This window comes from Gadus chalcogrammus, chromosome 21, assembly GCF_026213295.1.
Source record: "Gadus chalcogrammus isolate NIFS_2021 chromosome 21, NIFS_Gcha_1.0, whole genome shotgun sequence".
Lineage (NCBI taxonomy): Eukaryota > Metazoa > Chordata > Actinopteri > Gadiformes > Gadidae > Gadus > Gadus chalcogrammus.
The window spans coordinates 4,644,959-4,662,894 of record NC_079432.1 but is presented as its reverse complement, the minus strand read 5'-3'; the positions used below and the strand labels follow the sequence as shown (position 1 = coordinate 4,662,894).

General features: G+C 48.0%; 1 protein-coding gene across 1 annotated transcript in view; it reads right to left on the bottom strand.

Moving 5' to 3' along the window:
• LOC130374897 (MAM domain-containing glycosylphosphatidylinositol anchor protein 2-like) overlaps window positions 1-17,936 on the bottom strand; it is a 183,221-nt gene that overhangs the window by 104,765 nt on the left and 60,520 nt on the right. The window contains exon 3 of the mRNA XM_056581873.1: window positions 13,111-13,285. Coding sequence (XP_056437848.1) covers window positions 13,111-13,285 — 175 coding nt within the window. The remainder of the gene's footprint in view (window positions 1-13,110; window positions 13,286-17,936) is intronic.

Here is a 17,936-nt window from a genome sequence, read left to right as displayed (position 1 = left end):
GTTGTTGCTCAGTTCGACAATGTTATTGCACTGCAGGATATGAGAGTTTTCTGGACACACGCACACGCACACACACACACACACACACACACACACACACACACACACACACAATCCATTTTTCACAAAGGTCCTTTCCGATGACGGCGTCTGTGTAAAAAAGATATCTCTGATAACTAAATATCATCCCCAGGCGCCGATGAGATACGACCGGAGCCGCGCGCTATGTCATGCCGCGCCAGTGATGGAGGAAGGCTGGGGGGGGGGGGGGCGGATAGGGCGGGGAGGGTGGGGGTCTGATAGGGCGGGGCGGATCTATCCAAGGTGCTTATCCGGAGAGGGGAAGGGAGGGTACACTCGTGTGCACTCGTACAGGGGGAGTGAAGGCAGATGCTAGCGCTGAAGGTCCACGGAGGTCCAGGGAGCTATCCGAGCTATCTCGCTAGATAGCGCCTACGCTAATAGCCTCGCGTGTGACTGATGCGTATTTTATGGGTCAGAGGAGGGCGGTGGAGCCAGACGGGAAGAGCTTGTATCAGGCTGTTATGTTGTTGGGAGTATTACGAGGTGGCCATCGCTTGGGGAAAATGTGGATTCATACACATTCACGTACTGTTAAGAAGAAAAAAATATTTTTTTCTTTTTTTTTTTAAGGTTCATTTTCTTTTGTTAAAATTGTTTCATTTTTTCCACCACAGTCCAAGGTTAATTAAAAAACGTGTATTGTGAAATTGTGGAAGCAAAGTAATGGAAAATTTAATTGGGGAATCTCTTTCAGGAGAAAAGAAGGCAAAGTGTGTTGTGGTCTGGTCTGTGTATGTGTTTGTGTGTGTGCGTGTATATACAGGCCATCCATTTTAGAGGGGGGAGAGCTTAGGGTACATGTTTCCCAAAGGGCAGCAACGCAGCACTTCCGTCAGGGCTGGCGTTTGGCAGGAGTCTCTGCGGTCTGGGTAACAAACAACACCCAGCACTGACAAGCTGAATTATTCATGGCGTGCGTTGGGCACATCGTGGCGGCTCCCTTTAACCTGATCTCAGACTCCTTCTTCTCCTTCTCCTCTGTCTACCTGCGGGAACGGGAGGTGGCTGCGGTCGTCGCGGCAACGACATGTCAGGGTACCAACACATCCGCGGCCGACTCGAGTTGTTGTCGTCTTGCGCGACGCACAAAAGAGACATCGATATCAAAGGGCTTTCTGGAGTTTTTAAAACCGCCGCCGCTCGATCTCCAAAGGCCTGTCAGCGATCAAGGAGCCTCAGTTTGATACAACAAATCAAAAACTTGTGTTCGTGTGAATAATAGATGCATCACTTTTCCTAGCAACCTATAACATTCATATAGTCATAGATTTTGTAGCAATCTTTCTTTACTCGTTTCACTGTTGATCAACCTCTCTTCTTCTTCGGATTGAATTCTGCTCTTCTTCTCTTCTCTTCTTCGGATTGAATTCTCTCTCTCTCTCTCTCTCTCTCTCTCAGAGCAATCACAGGGTAGAAAGATAATGGTATACAACTCACTCTCTCTCTACAGTAATCAGGCCTGCTTTAGTGCAGTTAATGCCAATTAAAGTGTCAACGGCCGACAGGCCATCCAAGCGTCACGTAACGCCATACTGCAATGTTCGTTTAAGGGAAAGCCTGAATGGGTTTAGAAGTCAATGGCCTTGTTAGCAAAGAACACTTGGGTACACTCGGGATTCTAATGAGTATAACCCTCCATAACTGTGTGTTAATTGTGTTTGTGGATAATCCTTGGGCACGGATCAAGGTTGGCAACCATAGATATACTGTAAGCTAGGTGGGGTCTCTGAGGTCTGCCCTCATATTAGTTCATTTAATCAAATTTAATTCATTAACAAGGAGGGCTCTTTGCTCGACGATACCTACAGGTTGGGGGTTTGAAACGAGAACTTTATGGTGAATAACACCCTAGACAATAGACGATTGTGCTTGATCCCCCGTAATCGTATATACCAGGTCAAGGGGTGCGAAGCTATGAGCAGTGAGCTAGAACATAAAACTATTGCAGGCGGAGGAGACCAAATAAGCTGGATTTTACTTTGTAAGGACCGTACCATTGTAATCGTCCTCCAATTCGACGTCATTTCCGAAATGGACCGAACAGACACTGCTGCTTCTGCAGAAGCACACCTATACAAAAGACAACGGAAATTGAATGGCAACACGCAACGTGCTGCCATTCAACGCAACGTGCGTGTTGCCATTCCATTTCCGCTGTCTTTTGTGTAGGTGTGCTTCTGTTGTTGGTCAGTGTTCTGTTTGTCAATTTTGCTTTTTTAAGGCGAACTGCATTTAAGCCTCTGAATACCAGCCCTTCACAAGGGTCCACCCTTACACCTCCACCGGAGGCGTTTCAAGGTCCTGCGCTTGTTTTCCCCCCCACCGGAGAGTGTGCCACCCCAAAGTCTGCAAATGGGACTTAATACGGAAGGACAACAGCCACTGAAGCACTCTCGTCAACACTCAACTGGGTTGCTCACCTAGGCACAAAAGGTTTTCCTCCCTAAAAACAAAGAGAGAACTGGGATGGGGGAGGGGGGGGGGCTCTTGGACGGCTCACGGCGGGGAACTCGTCAGAATCGCTCCACGGCGTCGTCCTTGAAGTGCCGTTTCTGATGCCGCACTCTACTGCCTGGACCTCCATCTTCGGCCTGACAGGTGTTCTGTTTTTCCAATTATGCTGTCTTTTGGAGGAGGGGGGAGGCACTGAGTGTGGGCTATGGGGCTTCAGAGTGGCCAACTGTGCTGGTGTGTGTGTGTGTGTGTGTGTGTGTGTGTGTGTGTGTGTGCCCATGGTGTGTGTGTCCTGGCAAAATTGTGGTGACACACCAGGTAGCGTGTCTGTATGTGTGTGATAGTGTGTTTGTGTGTGTGTGTGTGTGTGTGTGTGTGTGTGTGTGTGTGTGTGTGTGTGTGTGTGTGTGTGTGTGTGTGTGTGTGTGTGTGTGTGTGTGTGTGTGTGTGTGTGTGTGTGTGGGGGATAGTGTGTTTGTGTGAGGGCATGTGAGTACGTGTGTGTGAGGGCATGTGAGTATGTGTGTGTGCGTGTGTGGTGTGTGCCATTGTGTGTGTTTGTGTGTGTGTATGTGTGTGTGAGAGCATGACGCATGTGTGTGTGTGAGGGCATGTGAGTGTGTGTGTGTGCGCGCGTGAGTGTGTGTCTGTGAGCATGTGTGTATGAGAGCGCATGTGTGTGTGTGTTTATATGTGTGTGACTGCATGGAGGTACATGTATGCGTGTGACAGCATGTGAGCATGTGTGTGTGTGTGTGTGTGTGTGTGTGCGCGTATGTGTGTGTGTGCGTGCGTGCGTGTGTGATGATGTGTGTGATAGATGGCTGTGCCCGGAGACCCACAGCCCCCAGCCGTGTCTCCAACCTCTCACTTCCTTCCTCCGCGTGATGGAGATGAGGAAATAATGAGGCCCAGCAGAGTCATGAGGGGAGGGGTGGTGGTGGTGGAGGGGTGGGGGGTGGGGGGGGGGTAGGGGGGGGTCTGCACCCCATGAATCTCCCCTTCATCGTGACTGCGAGGCGGGCGCCGACTGTCTGAGGACATCTCCTCTCCCATTCATCTCCATGAAGAAAAAAGAAACGGACACCAAAACCACACGCTAGAACCAAAAATGTTAGCAAGAGTTCGGAGCGACACCCCCCTACTGCAGCGTACCCCCAGAACCCAGGATGGGGGTGGAGGGTGGAGGGTGGGGACTCCGGGGGGAATCTGAGTTCCACGATTGGCCGGTTCGGAAGATGGAGAGTCTGTGCGGCACAATGATTTTTAAGGAGCTGGTTTGCTTTTATTTGAAGGAGGGGACGTTTCCGAAGATGCTTGGATTAGTTAAGTGTGTGGCCATTTAAAGTTTAAGGCTCTGATTAATTGAGCCACTGTGCAAACAGCACTTGGGGAACACGATGTAAGGCCGGCTCTTGACTCGGGCTCTTTAGACGGGAACTAAATACACTCTTCGGCCAGTGCGATAACACTACAACATGGAGTTGTTTAGGTCATTCATTACAGAATTAGCTTGATTAGCTTAATTAATCAGTTTAACATTCTGCTCGGGAGCTAGGATTGAATACACTGGCTGTCTGAGCTGCGTGTTGCTACAACTACATTACTGGAATCTCGAGAGCGCAATTGTGGACAAAGGTATATAAACGAAGGCAGGATATCTGTTGTTGTAAAGACTTTTAAGAGACGGTAAACAGGCAATTTGTGAGATTGTGCTGCCATGGTTGATGCAACAAACTGATAACTAAAGAACAAGTGATCTTGGCCTGCCATTGGTCAACAAACGATGCTATGATTTGGTGCGTTTGATATCGATGGTATCACTGAGTCCTCAATCTCTATAAAAATGACATATTATAAAAAAAAACAATATTTGATTAATGTTATCTGAACATAATTAACACTCAAATATGAACTGTTTAGTGCCTGAATTAAGAACTTTAGCAAGGCCTGGATTGGAGTTATTTGGGCCTAATACGTAACATGCAACTAAAGTGAAAGAAGGTCACATTGCTCACAAGCCTAAGTCCTCGGCATTTAGCTCTGAGCGTGTCGTCAGCTTAAGTGAAACATAAACCGAATTGATTGATGTGTGTGACTTATTCAAACAATATTACATGAAGTATGATTGATTTAAAACTCCACCCCCCCCTTTTTGTTCTTTTGCTGTGCAAAACACACAGAAAATACCCAGATGAAACACTGAAATCAGCCTCAGCACCACCCCTCTCCCAACACACGACGCAGATCCCTTATTCTTGATGTGGCGGAGACGTACGAAGGGAAGACGAGCTGGACTCTGCCCGCAGGAAGCCTCTCACAAGAGTAATGACCGGTCTCCAGCCAGCCTTACCTCCATTAAAACTCGCCGGCAAACATTTACATAATGCACACATAATGTGCTGATTCACTCAGTCCCCCCGGTCCAACAAGGCTGGGATGGCTCCCCGGCCGCGTGCTTCTCCGTTCCGTCGCGCTGCGGATCATTTACATCCAAAGCTACTTACCGGCGCCTGCACATCTATCTCTGTCTGCACACATTACAGCAGGGCCCCAACAACATCCCAGTCACATCACGTGACACACAGAGTACACACTCCACTCAGTCACCCACACGGCGCTCCCTTCACACTGCTATATTATACCATCCTTATAATAAAGATAGATGGGTACTTTGGGCTCATAGGGGAGATTAAGGAGACTTCACTGTATACTACACTATATTCTTTACTCTATCTACTCCGTACCTATGGGCCATACTACGGCATACTAGATTCTACACTATACTATATACACTTTTATATTATACCATACTTATAATATAGATAGATGGGTACTACGGACTCTGAGGGGAGATTAAGGAGACTTCACTGTATACTACACTATATTCTTTACTCTATCTACTCCGTACCTATGGGCCATACTACGGCATACTAGATTCTATACTATACTATATACACTTTTATATTATACCATCCTTATACCATCCTTATACTAAAGATAGATGGGTACTTTGGGCTCATAGGGGAGATTAAGGAGACTTCACTGTATGCTACACTACATTCTTTACTCAATCTATCCCCTACCTGTACTGGGCCATACTAGACTCTATACTATACTGGCTATATATATATATATATATATATATATATATATATATACACTGCTATATTATACCATCCTTATACACAAGGCACTTTGAGTCTGCCTTGTGTATGAAAAGTGCTATATAAATAAAGTTGCCTTGCCTTGCCTTATAATATAGATGGATGGTTGTTGGACTTCGAGGGGAGAGTAAGGGCACTACACTGTCTCCCTCTATCTACCCCATACCTATGCAAGGCTATACTAGACTCTATACTAGATGCTATGTCAAGAAATGCTAAGCTACGCAGATGCCTTACTAAATATATATTTAATTATTACATAGTTTTGGTCTACGAGCTACGAAAGAGATGATCAAGCAAAAAAGGAAAATAAATTCTTTGAAAACATCGATATTCTTGAATAACATTGAGGGGGCAGGGCAATTAAATGTTATTGCTTTATGATCTATGAAATCATTTCTCAGAGACATGGGAAGCCTGGGAGAGGGCCAACAAACTAACAATAGCTCTGACCGATGATGTGACTCATAACTCACCCTATTGAACCGCGCTGCGGGGCCGGCCGGCTGCAACTCAAACGGCTAATCAATACATTCCCTTGGGAGAGAGGGGCAACCTCCCCCATAACCACACACACAGACACTCTCTCTTCATCACACACACACACACACACACACACACACACACACACACACACACACACACACACACACACACACACACACACACACACACACACACACACACACACACACACACACACACACACGCGCACTCTTTCTCTTCACACACACTCCACACTCTCCACCCTGTTCTGCATATTCGTCGTTATGAGAAGCACCCTCCCAGAGAGTGTGTCGATAAGAGGCAGCTTCGAGAGCGATAAAGAGAGGGCGAGGGAGAGGTCCAATTGGATCTCCATGATGTTTTGCGCTAAACCCAGATTTTTTTATAGCCAGGGTGTTTATTGGAGTCAGCGAACAGTTTATGCTCGATTCCGAAAATCACTGAGGTACTCAGTGTGCACGCACGCTGAGTAGCTGGGCTGTGCGCGCACGCACACATACACATGCATACATACAGACACATACTCTGGGCTGTACATGCATGCGCACACGCACCCACACACATACATGCACACACCCACAGACCAGCAGGTCATCACAAGTCAGAAGCCCCGGAGAGAGTGATAGTGAGAGAGAGGGGGGGAGGAGGAGGAGAGACAGTGGGAGGGGAGCACAGAGGGATAGTGAGAGAGACAGAGGGATAGAGAATAGATACATTCACAGAGACAAATAGAAAGAGTGCTTGAGAGTGGGATATGAAGAGGGAGGGAGGGAGGGAGGGAGGGAGGGAGGGAGAGGGAGAGAGAGAGAGAGAAAGAGAAAGAGAGAGAGAGAGAGAGAGAGAGAGAGAGAGAGAGAGAGAACACACACAGCAGGAGCGTGCAGGAGAGAGGTTGGCCACTGCAGTGCCAGTTGGCCGTGAGTGGATAAAGCTAAAGCCGGCGCCGCCGCTATGCAAACATCATCAGCGTCCGCACGGCCCCGGCTCTGCTCTCGGGACACGCTCAGAGGAAGGTAAACACACTGGGGAGAAACCCCGCCCACCCCCCCCACCCCACCCCCACCCCCACGCAACCCGCACGGTGACACACACACACTCACACACCGCTACACATTGGGATGTAGACCAGTGTGTGTGTGTGTGTGTGTGTGTGCATGCGTGTGTATGTGTGTGTGTGGGCGTTTGTGCGTGCGCATGCCTGCGTGTGTGTGAGTGTGTGTGTGCGTTTTCGTGCGGGTGTGCGTGTGTCACGGCGCATTAAGCCCCTGACACGTACGTGAGAGGCAAGGCCCTCTCCGACGCCGCTGCGGCGAGCGCTCATGCATAAGCATCGGGGGCCACGGCCCCCGTGGGGGAAGACGCCGCTGCTGAGGCTATTTCTGGGAGTCCACACACACACACACACACACACACACACACACACACACACACACACACAACACAAACACACAAACAAACTTACATACAACCAACCGACAAACACACACGCACACACACACACACACACGTACAGACACACACACAACACAAACACACACACAAACTTATACACAACCAGCCGACACACACACACACACAACCAACCGACACACACACACACACAGACACACAAACACACACAAACTCACACGCAACCAACCGACAGATACACACACACACACACAGACAGTAAGCCAAGTCGACAAAAAATAGACAAATCGATTATACGCTGTTGCGATCAAACACCGACACACACACACACACACACACACACACACACACACACACACACACACGCCGCCCACACACAGTTAACTTAAATCTCAGGGTTCCCCATTAGAGAGTTGGCTGGTATGCAAGGCTTAACACAGAGACCTGAGGGAGAGCCAAGTCATTGTTCTCCAACGTAAGCTCGTCTTGAAGGACAGGAGAGGGCAAGAGGGACGCTCTGAAGCTGAGGAGACACTATCTACGTTGAATCATCATTCACAATGCCACTGCTTACTTCCTATTCTCTGAGTCGGATATTGCTCGTGATGTTGAAAGGTTGTGGAACTACACACCAACTGTGTGTGAGACAAGCCAATGTTTTTATCTCAAGCTACATTAGAAACATGTAATTGTTTACTTTCTCGCTTATCGCCGGGAAGATAATAGATAATAATAAAAATAATAATAATTACACTGTGTATTTAAAGTTATGAACATTTGACGATTACCATGATGACAAGAAAGTACAGATACAAATTGGCAGTTACTCAACACGACTGACAGATTGATCTGTGTTACTAACTAAGGGGTTTAAGTCGAACGTTCAACTGTGATCACTTGTGATTTTTCTTGCTTCGTTGAAAAGACACACAAAATAAACGCTATAAAGTTACTTTCTTTCGCCCGCTCCATTCGCCCGAGGGAGAGATACAAATAGGTTGTTCCCTGTCGTTTTCACAAACACACGCCCACACACACAACAGAAACCGACGAACCAACTTATTTTTCCCTTGAGGAAAGGCGAGCAGAGAGAAGGTAATAGTTCTGTAGATACCCGAAATGTTTAAAAAACAAAGTACATATATAACGCTCAGGTGACATCCAATCTATTCCCATAGCTCGGCAATAATTAGCTGGCCGAGCGGAATCCAAGCCCTTTCTATCAGTTCTATCGGTAAAACGCGACAAAGAGTGCAACTAAATGAATGCGGCTAAAATGAAATAAAAACAAGTGCGCCCTGTAGGAAAAACCAAGAGGCCGTGTTAAGCTTTCGTATCGATCAGCCCAGGAGTTTGGCTTGGTGCTTTATTAACTTTGGAGAATGAGTGTATCCCCGCGGACCAAACTAGGGACCAACACAAACATAGCCGTCAGCAGGAATAGCAGAGCACTGCTGTGCTCGGGAAATACGTTATCTTTTGACCGTAGCTAATATCCTCCACTGGCTGGCCGGTTGTTAGCTGCCTTTTCACTGCCACCGATGCGCATCCTCATGCGAAACTCTGATGAAAGGAACTACAAATCAAACTCTCAGTTTGCAGAGGAAAAATAGCGGTATTTGTAGACCGCTGTTGTCGGGACAATTATTCTCTCTGCGCCCGTTTCACCTCTTTCTCCGCCTTGCTGAGTTCGGCCTTCATGTTTGCTCTGCCTTCGCTTCTTTGAGCCCCAAAAAATACCTGACACAGACTTCAGGAGGGGGAAGGTTGCAGAGAGCACGCTTTGATTTGATCATGGCGCATACATGAATACAATTCCCGGTGTTGAGGGTTCAAATTGGTAGCCGAGCACCCATTCGATCCGGAAATGAAGGGAACATTAACCTCCGTTTTTTGTTGTTTTTTTGGAAGACCGATCGTGTGGGTCTCAAAGGGGGCAGATTGCCCTGGAAGAAGCCCACATACTGCCCCCCCCCCCCCCCCCCCCCACCCCCCCACCCCCCCCCCTGAAGGCCTTTTCACACCCCCTATACGTACGGTACAAACACACCGTTTCCAGTACAGGGACACAGCCCAGATCATCGCAAGTGTGGCTATAGCTCCGAGGTCCAGCTCCAAACCGAGAAAGTACACATACACATTTCCTGCTAATTAATAATAATTTCAAAAAAAAAAACACAACCTTGTGAAAAGTCCTAAAATAGCACGCGCTGCGCGAGACTCGTAAATTAGACTCGCTCCTGGGGGACGGCTGAGCTGCTTCTCGGGAGAAAACATCAGGGCTTATGTCGAGAGCGCCAGTGCAACACAAGGCAAAATAATGAACGCACACCTTCGCCCACACAGACACACAATAAAGCACACCTTTGTGCACACACACACACTCGACACACACACACACACACACACACACACACACACACACACACACACACACACACACACACACACACACACACACACACACACAATACCACACAAGGCCGGGACGAGGGTCAGCAGCACCACCGCAGATAAGAACGGGCAGGACTCATCAAAGACACGGCAACAGCTCGACATCGCAAGCTGGGTCTTTGCACTAACCGCGCTGCGTTGTGGTGCCATAATGACCATACACAGGGCTGTGGCTCCGGCGATCCATCAGAAGCCATAATGGGGTGTGTTGATTCTCTCACGCCGAGGCGAATGAAGAAAAAATATGGGAGAACATGAGCTGTTTGTCTTGGAGTATTGGGGAGATTACCGCGGCAACGCAGACAGCAGTTGAAAGAGGAGGGAAAAACAAGCTAATTATTTATATCTATCATTACGGAGGCTCCATGGTGCACAACAGAATTACAGTGGTGGAGGAGTGTGAACGCTAAAACAAATGAGAACGGGCGCCCACAGAGCAGATTGATGGCTAATAGATCACGCATTCCCTTTATTTTTCAATTAAAGCCATTCAGTGTCATTTATTAAACAGAGATATTGAATATTACACATAATTGAAGTAGCAATGCGATTGAATTGAAAACAAATCACTTCCTAATCAATTCGGCATGACCTATCGCGCCTACATCGGATTATGTTTGATTGCGTGATTATGTCGACCTGGAGATACCGAACGCTGTTCCGAAGCAACCACGATGCCTCATTCATTGTCTCACTCTCAGTCTCTCTCCGAGTCTCTCTCTCTCTCTGTCTGTCTCTCGCCCACCTTTCCCTCTTGTCAAGTCTCAGAGTGCGGCAAGTCAGACCCCATTCCCACACTTTCTACCGCAGGAAAAGGATTCATTCATTCTCTTCACCGCCACAAGCTAACAGCCATCCGACAAAGGCTCTACGTCAATCTCCTTACCGAGATTGAAGCACTTTGCATCCCCCCCCCCCCCCCCCCCCCCACCCCCCCCCCCCCCCCCCCCCCCCCCCCCTCACCCCCTCACCTTCCCCAAGTGTCAAACGTCCATTGTGCAGACGCCGTCGACGACCTCAGGAGATTTTCGTTTTTTATTATTACGCTTTTTTCTCTCACAACTGTCTGCACAGGCAGCGATGGCGGAGCCTGTGTTCCACCCCGCCCCGGCTCCCCCTCCTCGCTTCCCCCGTCTGCTATCACAGTCCACGGCGTTTGAGATCTACTCCAGCGGCGCTCCTCACACCGGCGCTCCTTAATGATGCGGGAGACGACAGAGGACTCCACACCTGCTGAGGGTGTTTACCCCCGGGCTTCCTTACAGCAGCAGATCACGCGGCTGATCATTATTGCTTTAATCATTCCAACTGTTCTGCGGTAATCTCAGGCACGTGCCGTACGCGAAAGTATGAACGGGCTGCTGTTCCGCTAATGGCCTGATCTGTTTACCGTGACGTTGTCTCGTGCGGTGCGGAGCCGGTACGGCGGGTATTGTTGTCCTGGGTTACGTCGAGTTGCTTTGTGTCTCCGCGTGGTTATTTCTGGATCTGGTGTGCATTGACAAAGGCAGGCGTATAGTACGGTGGAAAAAGGGGGTGTTTGAGACTCCAGGTCGATTGGTGCCAGGTTCGAACCCAGACGGTCGCTGAGGATGATTGCAGCTAGCCAATTTACACCTGTGAAATAACAACCCCCTTCTCAATTTGATCTTAACCGGCTCTGTGTCACTCTTCTACCACAGCTTTTTACTCTATTCAAAATACCGGAACTAGGTTTTTCTCCCAAATAAGATGTCAAATCGTTCAGGGATGTTTTTATAGGAATCATGATGTTTTATTATGTTCTCCCACAGTGATCGGAAATAACTGGAGCTTTAGCTACAACTCAAGTCCCGACAGGATACCAATGTGAAGCATTTAAAGTCACATAGGATGAAAGTGTCTGAACAGCAAATGACTGAACAGCAGTTATAAATAGTCAAACGCAATGCCCTCGCGGAGCAGTAAGGTTACTGTCACTTTAAATACCTTCGCTGACACGATTCATTTAACTCTTATTCAGGCGTACATGTAAACAAACTTGTTTACACGTTATTTCGAAACTGCTGTGCCGTTCCGCTCGTCGCCTTGGCTCAGTTATGAGCAGAGTGGGAGCTGCATGTCTCCTGTCCTCACCGACGATAGAGCCAATCAATGCAAAATCAATAGACAAGAATACCATTTCCGCGCCTGCAGTGGACATCCTGGAGGACCCCCGACACCATTTTATTTCTTCTTCTGGGCAAAAGGGACCGAAAAGGGGAGCGGATGTTCTGCTATGTGAGGGAAAACAAAAACCGATCCTCAGCTTAATTAACGTTCTCAGGAGAGGACGGGTATCTTCTCTAGGGACGACCCCCCCCCCCTAACTGAATGTCCTGCGTCACTTCACCACTCCGAGCCGGGCTCCGCACGACGGCGATGAGCTGGTTTATATAAAGTCGCTTCCCTGTTTTATTCAGCCCTGCTGCTGACAAGACTAATTATGTCACGAAAGGAAAAAAGTCTCAAAGTGTACCTCTGCATAACAACATCTGTTAGGACGCCCTCAAGCTAAGCATCTGACCTTTACTTGTTCTGCTGGAGATACCAAAAATAGACATAGCATGGTGGGACGCTGGTGATTACGTCGGAAGTGTGAAGGACTCATTTCTAGTTGCTTCTCTGCGCAATTACACTCAAGTATGCCATTAGAAAATGTATTTTCCCTGTATTTTACATGTACAATTCTCCTTGATAATATTCCTTGAGGAAGGAAGTCACAATAAAATGCATCCATCTTTTGTCATGGCTGTTTCATACTTCCAGCCCCTAAATGAGCACAACTACGATGTTGTTCATAGAACTCATTAATCATAATTTCCCCGGATTCCCGCCATCATTTACTTCAGGGAACAGGGCGGGAAATAAAATGGCGGGAAATTAAATGGGAAATTAAATGGCAGGAAATTAAATGGCAGGTTCTCCTTGGAAATCTCAGCACCAGGATGAGCAAAGCCTAGCACGAAGTCAATAGAGAGTTTTCAAAGTCGACCGTCAAGGAAGTCCTACTCACAGTAGACGTCCACCCGGATGGACTTAATGGCGGGGGAGCCCAGGCCGTTCTCGGCCTTGCAGTAGTAGCGCCCGCCCTGGGTCCTCAGGATCTTTGCGATGTGCAGCGTCTCGTTGAACACGCTGGAGTCCTGGAAGCGGTCTGACACGCTGCCCGCCGTCTTGGTCCAGCGGATCTGGAAGGGGAGGGAGACAGAGAGGGAGGCAGGAACAGGCTGAGTGAGCTCGGAAGCAATGGTGTGAAGAAACAGTCAGCGTCCGTTAACCTCTGCTCCTAGCTGAGTACGCATTAACTGATCGGCCGCAGGCTGATGTTTAGGAGGACCTTTTTTTCAGGAATTTCTGCTTATTATTTTATTTATAATTATTTTGCCTTTCCGATGATTCATGAGTTTATTATAAATGTGCCCCCTGAAAGCCCCCGCACTTATACGTATGATCCGTTTTGATAAATGAATATAAATGTGTTCGCAACACAATCAAACAGACATTGAAGAGCCAATAAGAACGCACGTGCACGATACATCGTGGCGCACGGCGTCGTGTGAGGTGACGGCCGCACACGGTTCGCGATGTCCGCCTTCAGACCCCGCCCACGGGCCCCATCCAACCCCAACCATCTCGCCGATACGAGACAGGCAGACGATCGACTAAGACGTCCTCTTTTAATTCTCTTCCGTTTCCCAGGAGGCTGACCATCCCCCCCAGCCCCCCACCACCCCACCACCAGCCACCACCAGCCACCTCCTCTCGGCGACTTCACGCTAACTGATGAGACCTAGTTAGCCTATGGCAGCCAGGCGTAATGAAAGGTGAAACGGTGATACTCCCCAACATGGGCTTGTAATTGACTCTCCATCATGTCCGTCCTCCGCCCTCATTAGAGGCATACAGCACGGAGCAGGTAGCACTACAACCCCCGGGCCCGGGGGCCAGGCACCCACACACACACACACACAGAGACACACACACACACACACACACACACACACACACACACAAAGACACACAACTACACACACACACACACACACACACAGAGACACACAACTACACACACACACACAAGTACACAAACACACACACACTTAAACACTCCCACACACACACACACACACAAAGACACACAACTACACACACACAAAGACACACAACTACACACACACACACACACACACACAAAGACACACAACTACACAAACACACACACACTTAAACACTCCCACACACACACACACACACACACAGATGGAGACACTGAGCGATGGAGCTCCATGCATCGTTCTCCACCCCTAAGTAAGCCCCAGATGGACTGGCTTTGGCTGCACCGTCTCACATCTCTCTGTCCAGGTGGGTGGTGGGGGGAGGGGGGGGGGGGGGGGGGGGCGGCGGACTGTGGATTGGAAACCAATATCTCAATGCAGGTGGATGGCGATAGCATCGCCATGGACACCGATAGCATCCTATTTTAAAGGAGATAGCATCAAATGGAATGTGGGTATCACTGCTCCGGGAGCCGGGGAGGTGGAGGTTGTTTGGGGGTGATTGTGTTTGCACTGTCATTTCTTTTTTGGTACCGCACCCCGGGGAAGATTTACCGCGCAACCGGTTGGTCATTTTCAAAAGCATATTAAAATTGGAATGGGCGAAAGAAAGGGGCCTTGGCAACAACCTGACGACCCCATCATGTTCATCGTTAGAACTTTTGTCCCAGGCCAGGGAGAATTACGGTGCAGTAAATGTTGACTCCTGTTTAATATTCAGCAGGTACTTTGTCTAAAGCGACTTCCAGCAAATGGGGATCAGGGTTGGCTGGGCCTGCTGTGCTGTAGACATGGTGGACACACCGTGGTCCTTTCTGCCTTGGCTGATGCTACGGCTTCACACAACTATTACCTGTGAAGTCGGTTGTTTGTTTGGTAGAACAACAAACAGACCAGAGCAGGATTTACCGTCCATTTGGACCGAAAGAGCATTTTGTTTGTGTATGTTTCTGATGTTTTTATCCGTGCCATTTTCTTTCATCAGCTGCTATGGATACTTTGCACATGCATTTCCTCTCTCTTAGAGACCCACATAAACATCCCGCACCCTCCACACTCAGCAAATGATAAGATGCAAAAACCAAAGGCCCCATTATGGCAACCAAGAACAGCTTAGCTTCAGCAAAACAAGCCGCAGCGCTAAATAGGTTATGAGCATAAATTATATACAGCAAAGTTCTCCAATGCTCTGTCACTCCTCTACAGTGCTTTGCAGTCCCCCCCCCCCCCTCCACCCCATCCCATTCCTGCCATCCAACTCCCGCATCTGGGATAAAACACAAATGGGATACAGGTTAACGTCGACCTCAGCAGAATTCAATATTCCTCCAGCTTACGCCACCGTTCCACGCCTCCAATTTCTTTTGTGTGCGAGGAGCTTTGAGTTTCGGTGGGAAAGTGCACTATCAATAAATACGTTCATTCTCAGAGTGACACTAAGAAGGGGGGGGGGGGGGGGGAGGGGGGTTTAAACACCCTTCCGCTTTTTCCAAAGGGAAGAAAATGGCCCCTTTGTGTTTGACGCGGTAGTCGCACACGCTTATATGCGAGAGGTCGACCCTCCGTCCTGTAAACTGCCGTTTTCCCCGTTTTGCTCTTTTGTCTGACTTTGTTTTGCTTTGTTTTTTTTCGATTCGCGCTCGTGTGATAGTGCCTGGTGAGAACTGTATGACCCTTGCCACTTCCCGTAGCACAATGCAAACACTGTGGATCTAAGAGGTGCTGCCGGCTCGGTTATATGCTAATTGGGGCTCCTTCGTAGCGCTTCACTGGTGGAGTTACACAGAGAGGGGGTTTATGCGTTTTACCAACGCCTCCTAATGCCTACGAATAAAACATACAATTAAAAACATAACCATGGAGGCATAAAATAATAATACTAAAGGCCATTTGCTGGACGCTTTCATACATATGCACACGGGTGGCCCCGGTGGGACACAAAGCCCTAAACCCAGCAGTGTTAAAGCAATGCTCTATCGGTTGAACTAGACTACACTGGAAATGTGGAAAAGACTTGCACCTTTGAAGAGTTCAGGGCAAGGTTCGAGTATTTTGTGTTTTTCTCCTGCTCAAGCATTGTGTTGATGCCTAAGGGAAGAAAGATTGGCATAGACCTCCATTGGCAGGGGCCAAATACACATATATACACACATCTGCGATGCTATAGTAGTATATGTGTTTGGGCCATTGTTAGGGTTACACTCGTCAGCATTATTATTCGAACAGCATTGAACCGCTCTTGTTTTCAAGCTGTGAACTAAACTAGGGCAGGGCAACATTTAGTGACACTCCAGCAAGCAATACTACCAAATACTTGCAAGCAAAACACTCACTCTGAAGACGTTCAAGCAAAGTACTCCCGTGGGCTAGCTGTACGGATTGTTAGAGAAAACGGCATCAAATCGTTCGCTGCTAGCTATCTTGCGCTTGTCTTCGGGGGGTTTGAAACCCCAAGTTGAGGGATCTCATGCCTCAACCATTTAAGATTCTGCAGTACGCCATGATGAATGTTGTACTACTTTTCCCTTTTATTTGTTTTAATTATTCAGAATGTAGGTTTTTGTGACCGGGTTTCATGTTGTTTTTTTCAGCAGCAATGACACATAAAATCGTGGATATGTATAGAATTTAAACTCTCACAGGGTTTATGTTATTGATATTTTACACAATTAATTTAACTGTGACAGCAAAGTGTAATAATGGAATAATAAGTGCAGTTGTGAATGTTAACATGTTCCTGTATGGATTTATTTTATGGATTTTTGTTACAGCAGGGTAATGGAATTTTTTTCATTCCTGTTCAATTCGCCAAACGTATTCACTTTGGTGCAATTAATATATTCAATATACACGGCACGTTAGAAGTTGAACATCAGCGAATTCGTTGGGAGCAGAGCACTGACAACACTGCTGCACTTCGTTCCCCGGGTGAAACAAAGCCAACCCCATTGCAATTAAAATAACAAAGCCAATCCCTCATAAGTGGGCAGCATCCCCAAAGAAAGGTCAACATTTGCTTACATGTAAACGAGAACATCGCCTAGTTTGGTGTCCAACAGAAATTCCCAGTAGCGTTTTCCAAACACAAACACACCACACGCACGCGCGTACACTTACACACTCACACACGCACAAACACACACGCGCAGACACAGCGCCGGTTGCTCGAGCTAATTAAAATGCGCCGAGCGTCCGGCGTTATGCAGCGATCATATGCCACCGCACGAGTCTTCTGCGAACCTCTCGTGGCGCCCGCTGCGCGCGTCCTAACTACAGACGGCGCTCTAATTGCTCGCCATCTTTTTCTTTTAGGCAGCGGGCGGGAGTCTGTGTGTGAGGCGTGCTGGTGCAGCAAAGTGTGGCCGAGCATGACAATCAAGCGATCAGAGGGAAGCAACGGGGAGCTCGCCCAGATCCCCCCCCCCCCCCAAAAAAAAAAAGGATATCACCCCGACATCAAATCTGTAGCCTACACAGACTCCCCAGGGATGAAAACATGAACATATCACAGCCCACAGAAATGAAAGACGATAAAACGTTGTTAAAACAAAAATATAGAATAAAAGGGATTGCTTGCTGGCAATGGCTGTTGTTTACACTGTTGTTTACGCTGATAAAAATATAAATATTACATCAATAAATGTTTGAACCCAGGTTTGTTCCGAAGCTGTGGTCCTATGCTACAAATCGTTCCCTCTCTCCCTCAAGCCACTCTCCTTCTGTCTCTTCCCTCCCTCTTTAGGTATAAGCTAGGGTGACCAGATTTGAGTTTGTGAAAAAGAGG